General features: G+C 41.0%; 1 protein-coding gene and 1 long non-coding RNA gene across 2 annotated transcripts in view; one reads left to right on the forward strand and one right to left on the reverse strand.

Annotated features, from left to right (window-relative positions):
- Positions 1–31: 31 nt before the first annotated feature.
- The window catches only part of LOC102478068 (phosphatidylcholine translocator ABCB4), a 91,105-nt gene continuing 70,958 nt past the window's right edge, over positions 32–20,178 (forward strand). The window contains exons 1-6 of the mRNA XM_006158730.3: positions 32–153; positions 362–447; positions 4,034–4,088; positions 8,984–9,134; positions 18,384–18,441; positions 19,443–19,634. Coding sequence (XP_006158792.1) covers positions 368–447; positions 4,034–4,088; positions 8,984–9,134; positions 18,384–18,441; positions 19,443–19,634 — 536 coding nt within the window. The 5' untranslated portion in view covers positions 32–153; positions 362–367. The remainder of the gene's footprint in view (positions 154–361; positions 448–4,033; positions 4,089–8,983; positions 9,135–18,383; positions 18,442–19,442; positions 19,635–20,178) is intronic.
- Positions 1,507–3,917, reverse strand: LOC106736014 (uncharacterized). The gene is made up of 3 exons (XR_001371149.2): positions 3,808–3,917; positions 1,820–1,892; positions 1,507–1,716 (listed from the first exon to the last, which is right to left on the reverse strand). It is a non-coding gene; the product is annotated as an uncharacterized LOC106736014 (long non-coding RNA).

Here is a 20,178-nt window from a genome sequence, read left to right on the forward strand (position 1 = left end):
GGGCGGGGGGCCATAGCCCCGGCGGCAGCGGGAGGTGTCGCTCTGGCCTGCGGCACGTGGGGGCTGGGGTGAAGCCTTGGCAAGCAAAGTTCAGGCCCCTAGGCCTTGGCGCCCGCGCGCCCAGCTGCTCCGCCAGAAACGCAGAAGTCGGAGGTGAGGGAGGCCTGGGCGCGCCGGACCGCGGCAGAGACCCCGGGGACAGTGGGCGCGGGGCGGGAGCAGCGGGACCTCCCCCGAGAGCGTCAGGTCTCCGCGACCTGAGCGCCCCGCTCAGGACCATCAGAGAGGCTACAAGAAGGCTGGTGGTCCCCTAGGAGCCCAGCCAGGTGCACTGGGACCTGAGACTGTGCTTTCTCCCCAGGCGGAGATGGATCTGGAAGCCGCAAGGAATGGAACAGCCGGGCGTCCCAGGAGAGCTGAGGGCGACTTTGAACTGGGCAGCAGCAGGTACTTCAGCCCCGTGAATCAAATCGACAGGGCCAAGCTCAGTCTTGCAAAAAAGTTGAGAAAGTTAGCTGGTGCCTTTGGCCTTTGGAGGCTCTTTGGAGAATTATTTTAAGATTCAGAGCTTGGAGTAAAAGTTTCAAGTGGCCTCGAGGAATGTTGCTGAGGATACTTTCGAACAGGCTGTCTTTAAATGTGTGCCTTGCCCTGGGTGCAGGGCTGACTGGATATATGTGAATGCATGTGCTGTGTGGCATTCCTTCTATTATGTAACTTAGAACTTTTACAAGTAACTTTGATGTACATCAGAGTTTTCATGCTTAGGGAACAGCAGACATCTGCTGCTGATGGTTGTGCTTTTGAACAGGGGCAATGAGGAGAAACAAGCCCCTGCCTCCACCTCCCCGCCCCCACCCCCACCTCAGGGGGTATTGCTCTTCCTCCTTGTTTTACCTCTCCCCCTCCTCCCATGGCCAGGCTGCTTCTATATTTCCATGAGCAGAGGAGAGGGCCTTGACCAGTGCAGTTCTTCCCTAACCTGCACTTCCTAATTCCTTTCTGTTCCATTGCAATGGAAAAATCTCAGCACTTCCTTTGGTCACTGGTCCTTCTCCTGAATTTGGTTCCTGGGACCTTGTTCTGTGCACTTCAGAGGCCTCATTAGGGGCAGAGTAGCCCAGGCCATGCCACCTTTGTTTCCTCTTGCACTGTGGCAGTAGGGAAGCATTTTCACCTTTAGCCTGTAATGGTTTTGAGGCTGTATGGTCTTTGAGTTCATGTCAGGCCACCCAGAACTAACTGACCAGTGTCATCAGTGCTCATCCAGAAAGACACACTTATCATGTTCCTCAGTTTGTCCTCAAGCTGCAAGGAGCCTGATTAGTTAACTGAAAATGCACCTATCTGATAGTCCAACTGAAGCATTATTTCAGTCTGTTAATTTGTTCCAACAGTGACAAGGCTCTATTCCTTCGACAAACCATGGTTTTTATTCATAGAAATGTTGGTTTTGCAATATAGAATTGGAAAACTGATAGATGGTATTACCGAGGAAAGAAAAATGTGGTTTTCGTGGGCTGGCCACTTGGACTGCAGTTGACTGTGGATCTATTAATAGATGGCATTTTCATGAAGAAGGCTATTTGTGTATTGCACTGGCTGAACATTTGAGAGCATACAGAGAAGCTGTCCCTGCAAAAGGTTCAGTGACACTCCAGAGCCCAGGGATGGCCTCCGATGGGAAGCCTTCAGCCTTCTGCTGGAAGAAGCCAGCTGCTCAAAAGAAAAGTTTAGACTGTAAGATTATGGAATTAAAGATAAACAGACTCATTTTTATAAAAGCAGACTGAAGAATATACATTCAAAGGAAGCCTACCTCAGTATTTAGAGCCAGTCGAGAGTTGGTTATGTGGCTCCTCCAGTCATGCTGCTATCCCCTGTAACACATTCTTTGGAATATGTTTAGTTGCAGACGTTTCTCTAGTGATTTTAGTGACTATACTACATAATTTGAGATCTAGTCTTAGGAGCAAAACTTTGTCACCTCCCTAGATAAATGTATTTTAGGTTCAAAGAATAAAATCTCTGGTTCAGCCCTAAGTGCTGTGATTAAGTGCAGTGCATTGGGAGCCACATTCCACGTAGCCAACTTTAGGTTTGCATTCTGGCACTGCAGGCTTGAAAAATGCACTGGACACATGGACATGTGTGCCCCAGATCCTGACAGGATGAAAAATAGAGGAAAAAGGATTATTGTATGACCCCCTTCCCCTTGGGGAAGGGATATTTTCTCTTTCTCTCCCCAACCTGCACGTGCTCTTTAACAGTAAAAGAAAAAAAGAGAAAACTCTGCCTTCGTGGAGTTTACATTATTGAAAGGATGACAGGCATAAATAATACACAGCCCCAATAAAACAACAGCTCTGTAACTAGGAAATGAATGCTATGAAAAAATACTAATCAAGGTTAAGGAGTCAGGAGTGCAAAGAAGAAATACTTTGCAATATCAACAGAGTGGTTAGGCAGGTCTTATTTTGAAGGTGATATTTGAGCAAAGACTTGGTAGAAAGTAGAGGAACGAGCGATGTGGGGGTCTAAGGGAGAGCATTCCTGGCAGCAGTAGCTGACAGTGCCGAGCCTTGCATGTTTGCCGTGTTCACAGGACAGCAGAGAGGCTGAGGAATTGGAGCAGAGTAAGTAGGAGTGGGAATGAGAGATGTGTTCGGACAGGTAATAGGAGAATAGATCAGGTAGGGTCCTAGGGGCTGGTGTATGCACTCTGGTTTTCCCTCAGAGAAAGATAAGAGATGTTGTGGGTTATTAAGCAGAGTGATATCGTGATACAACTTGCTAGGTTTTGTTTGTTTGTGTGTTTGTTTACACCGCCAGTGTGTGCACTTACCCAGGAGAGACAAGGAGAGGGAGAAAAGGTCCCTAACAGAGTGTGATCACACTGCAGTCCTCCTTCCATCCGGATTTCGAGCATGCGTGCACATGCACCTGGCATCTTTTACAAGCCGCAGTGGACCATGTGGGATCCAGCTCCCAATGCATTGCCATAGCCACTGTCTGATAAGGTCCAATCAATGACTTCAGCTTTTAAAGGAGCACTGTGGGTTCTGGTTAAGGATAAACCAAAGAAGGAATGGGCGGAAGTAAAGAGACTAAGAAGAAGCTATATGACTGAGGACAGCAATATAAGTGTGAGAAGTAGTTGGATTCTAGGTGTATTTTGAATCCTAGAACCAACAGGATTCCTGAAGCCACTGATAAGGTCCGAGCAATGACTTCATCGTTTTTTTTTTTTTTTGGAGAGGTTTTTGCTATAGGGCGATAGGGCGCGTGCACTCTCCAGACAGACAGAGAGAGACAGAGAGACAGAAAGCCATCCCCCCAGGGGGGATGGCCACACCGCAATCCCTTCTCCATTCTCCTCTCAGGATCTTGGGCACATACGCATATGTACCCGGTATGAGTTTTTAGTCACCGGGTCTGGGACGCGAACCGCGGTCGACTACATGGGAGTCTAGCGACATAGCCATTACGCTAACTGCTGGTCCCAATGACTTCAACTTTTAAAGGAGCACTGTGGGTTCCAGTTAAGGATAAACCAAAGAAGAAATGGGTGGAAGTAGAGAGACTAAGAAGAAGCTATATGACTGAGGACAGCAATACAAGTGTGAGAAGTAGTTGGATTCTAGGTGTATTTTGAATCCTAGAACCAACAGGATTCCTGAAGCCACACATTCGCCCCTCCCCCACGATCCTTCAGAAGTGTGGTCTTTACTAATTTTAAATCAATGTGCATAGTTTTTTGGAAAAGGAAGAAGCTAATTGATTTGGCAGGCATGTTACATTACTCACCTTCCTCTGTGGATGCCCTCGCTCCTCTTTCCATACATCCTTGTAGTACCTTGGACAGTTACCTTCACACTTGTTAGCTGCCTTGTGGTGTTTGTCAAACTAGACTTTGACATTAGTGGACATTGCTCTTGAATTTGAACGTATTACAAAAGTTTAATTTTATAACTAGTCAGGCTTATGTTCAATTGACTGTGAAACATTTTAAATTCCACTATATTTTTTACAGCAACCGAGACAAGAAAAGAACGAAGAAAGTGAATTTGATTGGGCCATTAGCATTGGTAAGCTGTGAAATATTAAATGTGAATAACCCTGCCTTCCATTCAAATTCAAGGTCATGAATCATAGAGCAAAGATTTGCCTATAAGCAGCAATAGGTGCCCTGGCTCTACTTGTGCTGTCTAAGGTCGACCCACGGTCTCAAGGTGGATGTTAAAAGAAGCAGAGACAGGCTACCTGTGGCACAGGACAAAGCTAACTGGTGTACAGGAAAATAAAAACATGTTATTAGCACCATGCAAACTCACCAATTTCAGGAAAACACATTGCATTTGCTTCACACTCACCCCTATAAACTTAGCATAAAATAAATTTGCATATAAGAAGGTGATTGTTATCTACATTAGTTTTAAAACACATTTGACTTCCAGAAAAATTGGTCAAATATGGGGTAACTATGAGGGATTCTTACTATGCTTAAGACAGTTTTGGTACTTTTCTCCTGGTTCAAGGCAACCCAACACATCATTGGAAGAAGTCAAATCTGTTTTTCTTTAATGTGTATCAAAGAGGCAGCCCAAGATAGCATTTGCCCACTTTTGGTAATTATGATGTATTTCAAACTATGACAGTCATTCAATAGAAGAGAAGTTAGAACTAAGTGACATGTCAGCTGAAACCTCCTGCTTAGAGGTAGGGTCCCAGAGAGGATTGCCATATCACAATCCCTTCTCTTCCATTCTCCACTTAGAATTTTGGGCAGACATGCACATGTATCTGGCGTGAGTTTCAAGCTGCCAGGTCTGAGACGTGAACCACAGTTGGCTGTGTGGGAGTCCAGAGATGTCACCATTTCACCATCTGCTGGTCCCCTAATGCACAGATTTAAAATCTGTCTCCTATAGACAATAAAATACCACAAACTTTAGTGTAGAAGAAGAAAACTTCATTTGAATTGAAACAGTTTAGTGTAAATTAAATTTAAATGTAATTTATTCTACCTCTAAATAGATATTTTTGTCCTAAAGAAAAAAAACTTCAGAATAAAACTGTGCTCTAATAAGAATTAGTATTATATATTGTATATATGTTTGTGTGTGCATACACACACACACACATTTTAAACAAATCTAGACTTACTTAGATTGTGGCTGTGAAGTTCACCTAATCTTACATTTAAGTTTAGGAACTGTAATACAATTAATGTGGAAAGTGTTTAAAATGTTCCTCAATATCATATAATGTCACTAAAGAGAACATGACACCCTGACTCTGTGCTCTTAACTCTGGCTGTCTTCCTTTCCCAGAAGCCATTAAAAATGAAACTCGGGGACACTGGTCTCTTTTGCAGTAGTTACACTTGACCTGACCTGCTCCTCTAGTTTCATTCGAAGCTCTACCTGGCTTCTGACCCTTTGTCTCTTCAGGTAATCTTGCTTTCCTTGTATATTTGATGATGAAATTTGTCCCACTCCCCACTTCCCACGTTGACTGACCCTCTTTGAGAACAATTTGCACACACACCACCTCCCCACTGTGTGCTTCCAACCTCAGGCTTCCCGAGGTATTCACCAGTCTGACTCAGCTTCAGGCCTCAAAGACTCCACTCTGCCAGGCCTTACTCATCAGGCACTCTCCCCAAACCTTTCAATGGCTCATAAAGAGGGTGGACTGGGGCAGACGGACAGAGCGAAAGTTTTAAAAGAGAGAAGAGTTGCAGGAGGCAGATGCAAATGGATAGAAATGGGAACATAAGAAGATGTAGTCTGGAAGACAAAGTGGAAAGAAAAACAAAGAGAAAGAAATCTATAGACTGGACAATTAAAAACAGGGAGAAGAGGTGAGAAATTGAGGAGGAATAAAGACAGTGAGAAACGAAGCCTTTAGAAGTGCTATGACCCTGATCTTCTGGTTAGTTCCTGGGGTTGTGCACTTCACCCTTCCCTTCTGTAGATAGGCCCAAGTCCAGGATCCTTGTTGTGGTCCACAGGCTTTACTTTATTATTATTAAAATTTTTGCCATAGGGTATTTGTGCTTGCTAGAGAAAGAGGCAGAAATAGAAAAAAACTGAGAAATCACCCCCCAGAGGGGATGGCCACACCGTAATTCCTTCTCTACCATTTTCCTCTAGGGATTTTGGGCACCCATGCATACATGCCCACATTTTCCAAGCTTCTGGGTCCAGGACTTGAACCCTGGAGTAGGCTATAAGAGATCCAGTGCAGCAGCCACCATATCATCTATGGGTCCACCCACAGCCTTCTGTTCTCTTAAATGTCATCTCCCATGCTTTGTATGGTGACCAGGAACTCCACTGTGGGGAGTTAATTAAGTCCTCTTTTTAGTCTGTTTTTTTGTTGTTGTTGTTGTTCATTTGTTTGTTTTTAAATCACTAACAACTGAATACAACACTGGGTAATTTATAAAGAATAGAGGGTTTTTGTTTGTTTTTTTTTAGCTCACAATTTTGACAGGTCCAAGGTTAAGGGTGTCTAGTGAGGCTCTTCTTGGTGGGGACTCTGCAGAGTCCAGAGGCAACACAGAGCATCGTGAGGCAAATGCTCCCTCATCTTATGAACCCACCAGGGTTCGATCAGGGGAGCCTACCTCGATGACCTCATCTAGTCCTAATCACTCAAAGGCCCCACCTTTAAACACCATAGTTTTCACCCTCTTAACCTTGTCACAACCAAATTTCAACATATGAATTTAGGAGCTACACATTTAAATCGTAGCACACTCCATGTAATTTCCTGCTGTTCCAAACTAAGCACCCCCTACTTCCTCTACCCCCCACCCCAATTCTTTTCCAGTTAGCTCCCCTCATTCTTCGAGATTCTGCATGAGCGTCATCACTATGTGTGCAAGGCTTCTCTAAGTTCACATGTAGACACTGCCTTTTAAAGATGAACTGAACTTCAAAACTCAGAGGCTTTATTTTCCCCTATTGTAAATTCTCTTCTGAAATGTTCTAAATACTGTTTTTGTTTTTGTTTTTGTTTTCTATTTAGAGATATTTTTGCTATGGAGCACATGAGCTCTCCAGAGAGACAGAGAGCGACAGAAAGGCAGAAAGTGAGAAATCACTCCCCAGAGGAGATGGCAGTGTGCAATCCCTTCTCCTCCATTCTCCTCTCAGGATATAGGATATGCTCGCACATGTGCACAGAGTGTTTTAAGTGGCCAAGTCTGGGACTCAAACTACAGTTCACTACATGGGAGTTTAGCGCTATAACCATTACGCCATCTACTAGTCCCCTAAATGCTGTTTTATTTTTTATTTATTTATTTTTTATTAAGTTCTTTTAAAATTTATTATCATAATCTTTTTAATATTACATTGAATCACATATAGCTTTACAGTGTACTACATTTCTTTTTCCAGAAGAATACCATGCATATCAGTCAATACAAAGATATTAAAATCCCCATAATCCTCAAATAACTTGTCATTACTTTTTCCAAATTATTATTATTATTGTTCTGATCATTATTATTATTTTTTGGAGAGTTGTTTTTTTTTTTTCTATAGGGCACGTGCGCTCACCAGACAGACAGACAGAAAGATAGAAAGTGAGAAATCACCCCCTAGCGGGGATGGCCATGCCGCAATCCCTTCTCCTCCATTCTCCTCTCGGGATCTTGCGCACGCACGCACACGCGCCCGGCGTGAGTTTTAAGCCACTGGGTCCAGGATGAGAACCACGATTGACCACATGGGAGTCCAGCGACATAGCCATTATAGTAACTGCTAGTCCCCTGACTATTTTTTTAAACATTCAATCACTGTTTATCGTTTTCCTTGTAAAAAGACTTTATGCAACATGAAATACTTCTCAGGCCAATCTAGTTGGGAATACTGTACACGTGGTCATCAACAGTTAATAAACCATTTCTGTCTCCCGCTATTATCATGCCTCTCTATTTGTTCTTTTGCTATCCTTCTCCATACTCTTCTCTTCTCCCGCCCCATTTCACACTATCTTCATCTCCACTAACTATTTTCACTGCTTTTGTGCCCTCCAATTCAAATGCTATTTTAAAGGTTATGAAGCAGAGGCAACCCATGGCCTGGTGGTTAAGGCAGACAGATCCCACATGACTGACCATGCGCTTTGAGTCCCAGACCCTGGGGCTTGAGAAATACGCTGGTATTCATGTGCATGTGTGCCTAGAATTCCAAAAGGATAGAGATGGAGAAGGGATTGTGGCATGGCCATTCCCTGTAGGGGTTGCTTTCTCCTCTCCCTTTCTGTTGAACTTATGCACTCTCTGGCAAGAAAAAAAAAAAAAGAAAGAAAAGGAAGAAAAGAAAAAGATGCAATGTGTGTGCATGCGTGTGCGTATGTGTGTAAATTTAATATCTTCCCCTGGCTTTTCTTAATTCACTACTTCAGGAGCTCTGGGAAATCAAACAGTACTTCTTAATGAAATCGAACTTAAATTCCTTCTTATTATATTGTAATCAGCCACCCAAGTCAGACACTGATTGAATTAGAATTAAACAGAATTAGATTGATTTCTTCTCAGAATGTAAATAAATGGAATTATTAAATTAATCTGTTAATGGTTTGGACTGAAATTCACTTTCTCTAATACATTTATTTGACACTTTGTTTTTTAGGTTTTTGTCCTAGGGCATATGTATTCACTGGAGAGAGACAGAAAGAGGGAAAGTGAGAAATCATTCTCCTAGTGTGGACGGCTACACTGCAGTCCTTTCTTCTCCACTCTTCTCTTGGAATTTTGGACACACACGCAAACATGTCCAACATGATTTTCAAGCCACTGGGTCTGATGCTCAAATCGTGGTTGGCCATGGGTAGTCCAGTTTTGTAAACACCACACGACCTGCTGACCTCATTTGCAGCTTTAAATAAAAATCCGAAGAAGATATAGTTGTGGGAAAAAAAATTCCATCTCAAAAGCTGAGTATTATGTTATTTTCTTTTTCAGTTTCGATACTCTGATTGGCAAGATAAATTGTTTATGTCCCTGGGTACCATCATGGCCATAGCTCATGGATCAGGTCTCCCTCTCATGATGATAGTGTTTGGAGAAATGACTGATAAATTTGTAAATACTTCAGGAAACTTCTCTTTTCCAGGTAAGCATTTCTCTACTTTGTATTTGCAGGTTATAGTCTTCCTTTAACTGGTAAAAGGTTAGGAACTGATTTTACTATTTACCATCTAGTTGTTTAATAATGTGGACACATGGTAATTCCAGATACCATGGAAGTTATCATAGTCTCAGAAAATTCCCCAAATATACATTTAAATTTCAAGAAAATATATGTATATTGTTTGACTTTTAATACACAGAAAGCTTTACATTTAAATAAAGTAGAAAAGTCACTCTACTTGAGGATAGTAAGAATATAATATATATTCTGTCTATCCCAATAGTCATTGCTGAGGGGCGTCAGAATACATCAGTTAGCATGGTAGTATTTCTTGGCTGTGCTCAGATAGTAGCTATGTTTCTAAGTTCTGTTTTTCTCTCCTCAACCTCTCCACCTTTAAAAAAAGTATTCACATTTTCTAAGTTTTGGATCAATCAGACTAACTGGAACTTTATTAAAGAAGGAATAGAGGGCTGGCAGGTGGCACGGTGGTTAAGGCACTGGACTCCCACATGGCAGAACACAGTTTTGGTCCCAGATCTGGCAGGTTGCTTTCTCACTTTTCCCTTTTCTCTCTCTGGTCAAATTAAAAAAATAATAATAACAACAAATTTAAGTGAATGAATAATTCTTTTTAAAAAGAGAAGGGGATAAATGGAATCAATATGAGGGTAATTTGCTTTGGCTCTCACCCAAAGATCTGTAGTTACTGAAGAGCCAAAGTCCCATAAGTTGATGTTATCTATAAAGAGGGGCCCTGGTAACAGTGTTGGAGTGGGATTCCAAAGGCCACAGTTGTTTTCATATGGGCCACATTCAACACAGAAAGGAAGATGTCTATGCTTTCTACCAAGTCTGAAGGCACTGCTGCTTTAAGGCTTGTAGGCACTAGGCTAAACAACATTGCATAAAGCTTTGTTGCACAGACTATAGAATATTAAATAAATAAGTAAATGAGGGCCAGCCTGAAAGCACAGTGGTTTAGTGCTATATATTAGGAGCCAGATCCCACATGGCCACCGTGTCTTGAATCCCACCTCCAGTGGCTTAAGAAACATGTCAGGCACATGCACGTGCATACCCCAAGTCCTGAAGGGGTGGAGAAATGGAAGAAAGAGAATTGTGGCATGACTATATCTCAACTGATGTGTGCTGTTTCTTTCTCTCTCTCTCACTCTTTCTCTCTCTTCTTCTGTCTCTCTCTTCTTCTGTCGCTCTCTCCTTCTCTGATTAGTGTGTATACTGTCTGCCAATAATTTAAAAGAAAAAGATAAAAGAAAGACAGCTTTCATAGCAAAGATACCTAATTAAAAGTGCACTCCATAATTTAGGTATCATCAGTAAGGGTTTTTAAAGTGTTCACTAATTAAGAACTACTTATTTAGTTAGCGTTGTAGGACTTAAGTGTAATTTCCTAAGAGGATATTTGATTGCTTGATAAATACAATGGGATATGTTTACATAAATATTGATAAATGTTCATCTCTTAGAAATCCAGTAAAGGCGTCCTTTAGTAGTTGGAACAAACTCCTACAAAAATGCTATTTATTTATTTTCAAATACTATCACCTCTGAAAAGACCCTCTTTCTAATAAAAATAACAATAATGGTAGTCTTTCATCATGTTTACACTATACTAGGTCGCATACTAAGCACATAGTACATATACGATCTCACCTAACCCTCACAAGAGCAATCCTACCTAATAGCTAATAGTGTTCGTGATATATGAGGAAACCAAGGCTCGGAGAGGATAAATAACTTATCTGCAATTACACTGTTTGTGAGTGTTAGGATGGAATTAAAACCCAGGCCTTTTTAAATTTTTTTATGAACATTTTTCAAGATTTTTTTCTTTATTTCTTTGATGAGAAAGAAAGAGACGGGCACTCCAAAACACTGCCATCCACCCCAGCCTCAGTCAAATTTAAATGAATAAATCATTCTTTAAAAAAGGAGTGGGGGGCAGGTAAATGGAATCAGTATGAGAGTGATCTGCTTTGGCTCTCACACAGAGTCCCATAAGTTGATGTCATCTATAAAGAGGGGGCCTGGTAACAGCGTTGGAGTGGGATTCCAAAGCATGTTACAGGGATCTCTCAGGATGTGACCCTGGGATCCTCCCACATGGCTTCAACATTACAGAGATCGGGTTACCACTGTGCCACTGCAGCTAGCACAATTCTGGTTGTTCTGCTATCCAAATCAGGTCCATGGCCATGTGCATTACACTGCCAATGTAACTAATCTTGCTTACTCTAGAAAACAGAATCCGTTTAGGCAAATTTTTGATGGATTGGTTGTTAACCAAAACTTTAACACAAACACTGAAAAGGTAAAAAGTTGAAGTGGGACAGGATCATTTAAAAACCCTGTAGAGTGCCAGCAGATGGCATGAAGGCTAAGGCAGCTAGATCCTACATGGCAGGTGCACGGTTCAAGTCCTGGACTGGCAACTTGAGGAAACAAGTAGGTCGTGTGTGCCATGTGCACATGTGCAACCAAAATTCTCAGAGGAGGATGGAGAACGGGTTGCATGAAACTATCCCCCCAGGGAGTGCTTTCCCACCCACCCCACCCGTGTCCCTTCATCAAGCACACACACCCTGCAGCTAAATTTTAAAAGAGAACATGTCTGTAGAGAAATGATGGAGGTAGAATTCTCTATTTCCTTTTCTTTTATATTTTAGAAGACCTATAGATTCGTTGTATATTGGCATCATCCCGATGACCATAGGGAGATATATCAATCAAAAATTAGTTTCTACTCAGTGTTAGAAAAGATCAGATTAACAGATGAATGAACAGATTAAATATGGTATATACACACAGTGGGATGTTATTTAGCTTTAAAAAGGAAATTCTGATGCATACTACACCATGAATGAACCTTAAGGACATTATGCTAGTTGAAATAAGCTAGACCCAGAACAAAAAAATCAAATACTGTATGATTCCACTTTTACGAGCTATCTGTAGTGAAGTTTATAGAAACAGAAAGTTGAATGGTGGTTAACAGAAAGTGAGGGAGAAAATGAAAAGCTGTTATTGTTTAGAGGGCATAGTGTTTCCATTTTGTAAGATAAGAAAGTTCATAGGAGTCAGCAGGTGGCATGGTGGTTAAGGCACTGGACACTACCACATGGCCAGCCACAATTTGAGTCCCGAACCTGGTGGCTTGCTTTCTCATTTTCTCTTTCTCTCTGTCTCGCTCTCTTTGGTCAAATTAAAATAATGAATAAATAAAATAAAATAAAATAAACAATTCTTTTTAAAAAGTTCACATTGTACAGCAGTATGATATGCTTGACACTTAAAATAGGATGGTAAAATTTTTATTATATGTGTTTTATCATAATTCAAAAAATTTTGAGTCTGAAACAGTACAACTCATCACAGATGAGTTTGCTTTTGGTCCAATTTTATTAGTACTGTTTTTGTTTTATTAACAACAGAATAGTTCCACAACTTTCTTATTTGGAGCAGTTTGCTGTTATTTTATTTTATTTTTGAGAGTTTTTTTGCTATAGGGCATGTGCACTCACCAGAAGGACAGAGAGAGACAGAGAGACAGAAAGCAAGAAATGACCTCCCAGAGGGAATGGCCACACTACAATCCCTTCTCCTCCATTATCCTCTCGGGATCTTGGGCACGGATGCACACACGCCCAGCATGAGTTCAAGCCACTGGGTCCAGGACTTGAACCGCGATCAACTACCTGGGAGTCCAGCAACACAGCCATTACGCTAACTGCTGGTCCACAGTTTGCTGTTTTTAAACTTGTTTGTAATTACACAACTAAATGGCTTTGAAGCTTAGTAAGGCAGACAAGTGCCATGTGTTGTGCCCAGGGCCAATTTCAAGGTCTCTCCAGGGAGCGGCACGAGCAAGTCTCTTACAGTCCTGATTGCCAGAGTGATGAACTCACAAGAGTTGCCAACTTTGTTTCAGCGGCCTCCACCTTGTAAACACTTCTGTTCAAACAGATCCTTGATCCTCTGTAGCCATGTTTGTTTTTAGACCTACCGGCCGTCCTGAGAGACTTGGAATGGAAGACCCTCAAGTGTAAAGAATTTCCAGCGTGCACTCTTCAGTAGTTTGCAAAAGTAGTGTTTTCTTGCCTCTTTGAAGAAAGCGAACTCTTTAAAGGAAACTCACTCTAAATCCAGAGTGCTCCTAGATCTGTTTAGAGGCATAGAGGCTAGAAGAAAAAAAAATCCATGCAAGTTGGGGGTAGACAGGGTACTTAGCTCACCTTCTAGTTCATCTCATGGAGATGTTTATTGAGAGTCTATTCTTTAGAATTGTTGAATTCTTGGACAGCTAGGCTAAATAACAGCCAAATGAGAAGGGAATGTTAGAAGGTTTAAATTACAAGAGGGTCTGACAATGACTTATTGTGAACACAGTCCATCCTTGTCAACAGAATAAAGCTATTCGTGACAGGGCTGCTCCCACACAATGATTCTGTTGTGCAGAAATCATGCACAAAACATTTTACATCTAAAATGTTAAGGACAGAGTCATAGAGAACAGTTTTTCTGCAGAGTATCAAGAACTTGATATCTTTTATGCCAAGTCAGTGATTATAACCATGGAGAAAATTCTGTAGAGTAGCCTCTATACCCTACATGTCCTTGTATGGTCTCAGGGTTGAGAGAGGAAAAGACATTTTTGAGCCCCTAAGTTACCTTAATTCACCGTCCACACAATCTAACCTGCCTGAACCAACGTCAGCTCTTGATTTTGGGTTGAATAGTTTTGTTGTTTTTCTTTTTTCCTTTTTTTAAATTTAATTTTCTTTTATACATTCAATCACATTATTTTTGGGCTTACAAAATGGATATTTCAACAGGTGAACATTTCTCCCTGGTACAGTTGATAAAATTACAAAATATCTTCAACAGATAATACCACATTTCTTTGTGCCATTAATGCTTTGCCTCACTATTTTTCTTCTAAATGTCCTTCCTCAAAACCTCCTCTTTTACACACACTTTATCTGGTATTTACAACTATATACTGTGTTTCTATATCCTTTAGTCAATTAGTTTCAGTCACAGAGTGTGGACACTCAGTATATATTAAGTGGGGATATACAATGCTTCTCCTTCATAGCCTGGCTTGCTTCACTCAGCCATAAGTCTTCCATAATCATCCACTTCCTGTCAAAAGCCAGGTTCTGTTGTTTTTTATGGCTGAATAGTATTCCATTGAGTATATGTGCCACAGTTTTTCTATCCATTCATCTGTTCGTGGGCATTTGGGTTGTTTCCATGACTTAGCAATTGTGAATGGTGCCACAATAAATATCCATGTGCAAGCACTTTTCCAATTGAATAGTCTTCTGTCCTCTGAGTAGATACCAAGGAGTGGATTTGCTTGATCATATGGTAGTTCTACTTGTAGATTTTTGAGAAATCTCCAAACTGTTCTCCACAGTGGCTGAACCAATTTACATTCCCACAAGCAGTGTTAAGAGAGTTCCTCTTTCACTACAACCCTGTCAGCACTTATTGTTTTTGTTTGTTTCTTTGTTTGTTTTTTTAATCTTAGTCATTCTGACTGGGATTTTGAGTTGAATAGTTCTAAATGATCAAAAAAGTCCTAGACAGAATCAAAGAAGGCAGATATTGATTGATTTTGAGACTCAAAGGTAATAATGAAGGCTGTTTTCTTATCTAATCCTTCATGTATACTCTTACTTCTTAGGCCTTTCATTCACCAACTGACTGTAGGAAAAGTTACTTAACTGACCCATTGGAATCAAGTGGGCTTTACAAAATGGGATGCTCTGGACTTACCCAAAGGTTCCTGTTTAACTGGGCTTGTGTGGAGCTTGACACCTGTGCTTTTGTAGGCAACTTACAGGATTGTAACAGACAGTCAGCTTTGAGAACCAGGTGACTACTTGGAAGCTGTGAGATGGAGCATGATAGGTGTATCTGATAATACCATTTCTAGGGTCCTGCCAGATCCAGAATTCCATGATTCCTCTCTCTGGTCAGTCAACCCACATCGTCCCCAGGCAGAAGGAGGCTCTGGGCTCTTCAAATGACCAACTCAGAACTATAGGTGGTTGGAAAAGTCATGATGTGTTTTTCCATGTAAAAACATGCCATGACTTTTCTGACTAGCCAATAGATGGCCATTATTGTCCTGGGACTTTGAGAAACTCTGAATCAGGAACATCCTTAGATTCTTATTTCCTGGGTGAGTGGATCAACCCAAGCTAGGATATCCTTCCTGGAGGAATTTAGATGTTTGCAGTAGGTCTCATTGAATAAAATTTACTTAAGATTTCACTCGATTTCTACACTCAGAAAACACACACATGCACTCCAATACACACAGTGTCGTATCTCCCAATACTACAGCTTTAGAATAGTGCGTCTGCCTTTAGTTCCAAACATTGTCTCAATTTGTCATATTTAAGAGCAAGGAACGAAATGAGCACACAGAATTGAACTGATGAAAAGAGAAGGGAAATGGGGTATTTCTTCGCAGGTCTGCTAACTGATAAAGAGCTGGAGTACTCATCAGAAATGTCTGGTGTGAACATCAGTAGAAGTTATGATTCTGAGGGAAAATTATGCCTAGTTAGAGACATGTACCTAGTAATTGGTTTTGACAGTAGTTTAAGTTTTAAATCAGTTTCAACCATATCTCACTTTGGAAAAAGATAAGGAGAAAAAAGATACACAGTACTTGGAAAACATGACCCCTGGGCTGTTTACACATGGCACAGGAACAAAGATAGACCAGTTTCTCTCTCATAATCCCGGTAAATGGGAAATACCTGCCCTGGTGTATTTTTAAGCAGTGGTGTAGTGGTGTTTTGTGATTACTGACTATGTAGGTTATTCCCTTTACATGTTTTCACTTTGTGGGTTTTTTTTTGGGGGGGGGGTTGCCAGAAGGGGAATGGAATCACCCGAAGCAAGAAAGCACCCTCATGGGGGAAGGTCCTGCTACAATCCGTTCTTCTCCATCTCTCTTTGCTTTCAGGAGTTTGGGTGTGCCCACACACAGGCCCAAGATGTTTCTCAAGCCACCAAGTCTGGGACTCGAACCACACAGTCAATTCTGTGGGATCCAGTATCCTTAAGTACCGCACCACACAGACTGGCTCCACTTTGTGTTTATAGAAAAGTGAAAGTGGGACCGGCAGTTGGCGTAATGTCTATGTCGCTGAACTCCCATGTAATTGACCGTGGTTTGAGCCTCAGATCCAGTGGCTTAAACTCATGCTGGGTGCGTGTGCGTGCATGCCTAAGATCCTGAGAGGAGAATGGAGGAGAACGGATTGCAACGTGGCCATCCCCACTCGGGGGTGATTTCTTGTTTTCTGTCTCTCTCTCTCTGCCTTTCTGGTGAGCACATGTGCCCTATAGCAAAAAAACTCTCAAAAAAAAAAAATGAAAGTAAGTCATTACATATGAATCAATCAGTATAGTATAGCTTTAATATAGTCCACTTTCCCTGGGCTGACTTTCTCCTCTGTTTCTTGCTAGCTGTGTGACTGTGGGTAAGTTATTTCTTTGTGCCTCAGTTTCCTCTTCTGTAAAACGGGAATCATGCAGTAGCTCTGTACCTCATAAGGTTGTTATGAACATTAAGTGAATTAATATATGTAAAATGCTCAGAACAGTACCTGGCATATCATAAATGCTCAATAAATGTTAGCTATTATTAAAACATAAAAACCAGGAAAGGCACATTGACATTACTATCAGATTTACTCAAATTAATATATATTTCCTGTCAACCAATACTGTTTTAAAAATACCAAAATCCTGCACTGCTAGCAGACAAGCCATGGGGTACAGGACGTTGACCAATTGCCAGTGGTCCACTGACCTGACTATGAGTAACTCACTTATTATTTCTGTCTTTAGTTTTCCTCCTTTGCAAGGGATGTGATTCAGTCTTTCCTTACTTTATGTCATTAGGAAGCATGTAAGGGAAAAGACACAGAGATATTGTAAAAATAAAGCTTACAGGGACCAGTAGATAGTGTAATAGTTATGTTGCTGGACTCCCACGTAGTTGACACAGTTCACGTCCCAGACCCGGTGGCTTAAAAACTCATGCCAGGCGTGTGTGTGTGTGTGCCCAAGAGCCCAAGGGGAAAATGCAGAAGAAGGGATTACAGCATGACCATCCCCCTGGAGGAGTGATTTCTCACTTTCTGTCTCTGTCTCTCTGGTGTATGCACATGCCCCATAGTAAATATCTATCTCTAAATAATAAAATCTGCAGAAGCAAGAGCCAACATGAAAAGAAAGTGCCCCTTAAATCCTGTGTGTTCTTTGTTAGCCATTCCTTTCCCCTTCTCTGCCTTCTCTATGCTTTGTGGCTCCCTCGTCCTTGTTCTTCAGTGGCTCCTCTGTGCTGCCTTAGGAAGCTGCTTTGCTGAAGGCCCCAGCCTCCTAAGATGGGGGGGGAGAACCTGGGAGGGCTACGTCTCTCAGCTGGGCCCTTGATGTTCTGTATCTAAACTCATGGGCTCTTCACCTAGTAAAGTGAAAAGAGTGTACTTGAGCATAAAAAGAAGAGTGTAGGGGCCAGTAGGTGGCCTAGTGGTTATGGTGCTGGAGTCCCACATGGCCAACCACGGTTTGAGTCCCAGACCAGTGGCTTAAAACTCATGCAGGGCATATGTGCATGCATGCCCAAAGTCCCAAGAGGAGAATGGAAGAGATGGGATTGAAGCATGGTCATAGTCTGAATTAGACTATGGGTTGACCCACCCACCCAGATAATAAGTGATTTCTCACTTTCTTGTGTGCTCTCTCTGTCTTTCTGGTGAGTGCATGCACTCTATAGCAAAAATCTCTCTTTCTAAAAAGAAGAAAAAAAAAAAATAAGAGTGTGAGCCCAAATGGTGTTGCAGCAGTAAAATGTATCCACAGGGGAAGGATTTGGGCTCCCCTCCGGAGACTGTACTGATGGCTGCCCATGATCTGTACTGGCTGCAGCAATGGGAGCGTCACAGCATCAAGAGCCTGTCCGGAGTGCTGTCTCTCTCTGTCCATCTCTCAGTCGTGACTGAAATGAAATAAACTTTTTAAAAAGAGAGAAAAAGATTGCTTTTCTTAGAGAACCTTACTTACCACATCTTCTAACTTTCGTATATTAAAATTCTTAATAGATTTTACAAACCTGATGATGCCTATTAATAGTTCAGCCATTTACAGATGTCTTGTTTCTCTTTTGTTTTAATTTAGTGAATTTTTCATTGTCGCTGCTAAATCCAGGTAGAATTCTGGAAGAAGAAATGACTAGGTAATTGATAAATATGCATACCTTGTACTATATTTAATGTGTCACTTGAATGTGAGTTCAGCTACAGAGTCATAAGAACATACAAAAGCACCTGCACTCTTTACCCAGAGTCAGCTGTTGTAATCATTTGTGTCCCGCCTCCGAGTTAAAGTAAGTGGCATATGTCACGGCTCTGTACTTCAGTAAGGTTCCTAAGAATAAGAATATTTTCTTACATAACCACAGTGCAGTTACCGACTTTAGTAAGTTTAATATTGATACAGTTCTTCGACCTAACCTTCATTTATATTCCAGTTTTGCCAGTTGATCCAATAATGTTATTTATGGCCTTTCTTCCCCTTTGGTCTTTTCAAAGGAATGTCAAAAGCCCGTAACATGATGTTTGTATGTTCGCAAATCAATTACTGTTGCTGATTAAAATGAGTACTATCTGTCTGCTAAAGCAGGTCTGAAAGGCTTCTATCTGGAAATAGTTTTTAAATGAGATTAAAAGTATATTTGAAAGTATTGAAATTTATTTGTTATTATTGAAGACAATATTCTACTAATTTGGTTAAGCCTTCACTCCAATTCAGTTTGAATTTTTGGCATTTTATCATATTACTTAAGAGATATTTTCCCAGTCTGTCAAATAGGAAGAACTTTTATTTTTTTTGGCCCCTTGTGTAAACTAGATGGAAAAACACAATAAGAACCATTTTATATGCTCAATCCCTTTACTTCTATATTGGCAATATATAAATTTCAGTATAATAAGATACGCAACTGCAGAATACAATTGTGAAAGTGTTAAATTATCTGTTTTGCCTGCTAATTCAAGTAAATAGATTTGCCATCATGAAAATTTAAGAAAAGATAAAAATCTTAATGTGTATTTTTTATGATGTCCTTATACAATCCTTGTAATCAGTTTAATAAACTGATTTAATCCCAATTCTGAACATTTCTCCTGAGAAAGACAAAGGACAGAATTTAACAGAGCCTTTCTAATTATGTTCCAGGTATGCATATTACTACTCAGGATTAGGTGCTGGGGTACTCGTTGCTGCCTATATACAAGTTTCATTCTGGACTTTGGCAGCTGGCCGACAGATTAAGAAAATCAGGCAAAAGTTTTTTCATGCAATCCTACGTCAAGAAATAGGCTGGTTTGACATCAACGACATCGCCGAGCTCAACACAAGGCTATCAGAGTAAGTGCGTTATTAACCTCACGCATACTGTAAGAGATTAACCACTAACTGTGAAAATTTGTCAAGGGACATTTTGATGTAAAAACAGATTAATTAGTAATACTAATTAAAATACTAGATTAAAATACTAGATTAAGTATTTTAAATGTATGGAGAATTTATCACCTAACTGCCGTTTCTAGCAGCATCTATTTCTATACCACAGTTTTTTTTTCCATATCTATGAGTTTTCATGAGTTTTTCCCTCCATTATATAGTAGATTTATTTAAGGACCAAGTGGACGCCTTTTTGGGTTTTTTTAGAGGTTTTTGCCATACAGTGTGTGCACTAACCAGAGACAGAGAGAGACAGAGACAGAGACATTGAGAGAGAAAGTGAGAAATCCCCCCGGGAGGGATGGCTGGTTGTAATCCCTTCCCCTCCATTTTCCTCCTGTGATCTTGGGCAGGCACGCACATGTACCCAGCATTATTTTCAAGCCACCAACTCAGGACTTGAACTGCAGTTGGCCATGCAGGAGTCCAGTGACATAATCACTACACC

This window comes from Tupaia chinensis, unplaced genomic scaffold (assembly GCF_000334495.1).
Source record: "Tupaia chinensis unplaced genomic scaffold, TupChi_1.0 Scaffold000606_1, whole genome shotgun sequence".
Taxonomy (NCBI): Eukaryota; Metazoa; Chordata; class Mammalia; order Scandentia; family Tupaiidae; genus Tupaia; species Tupaia belangeri.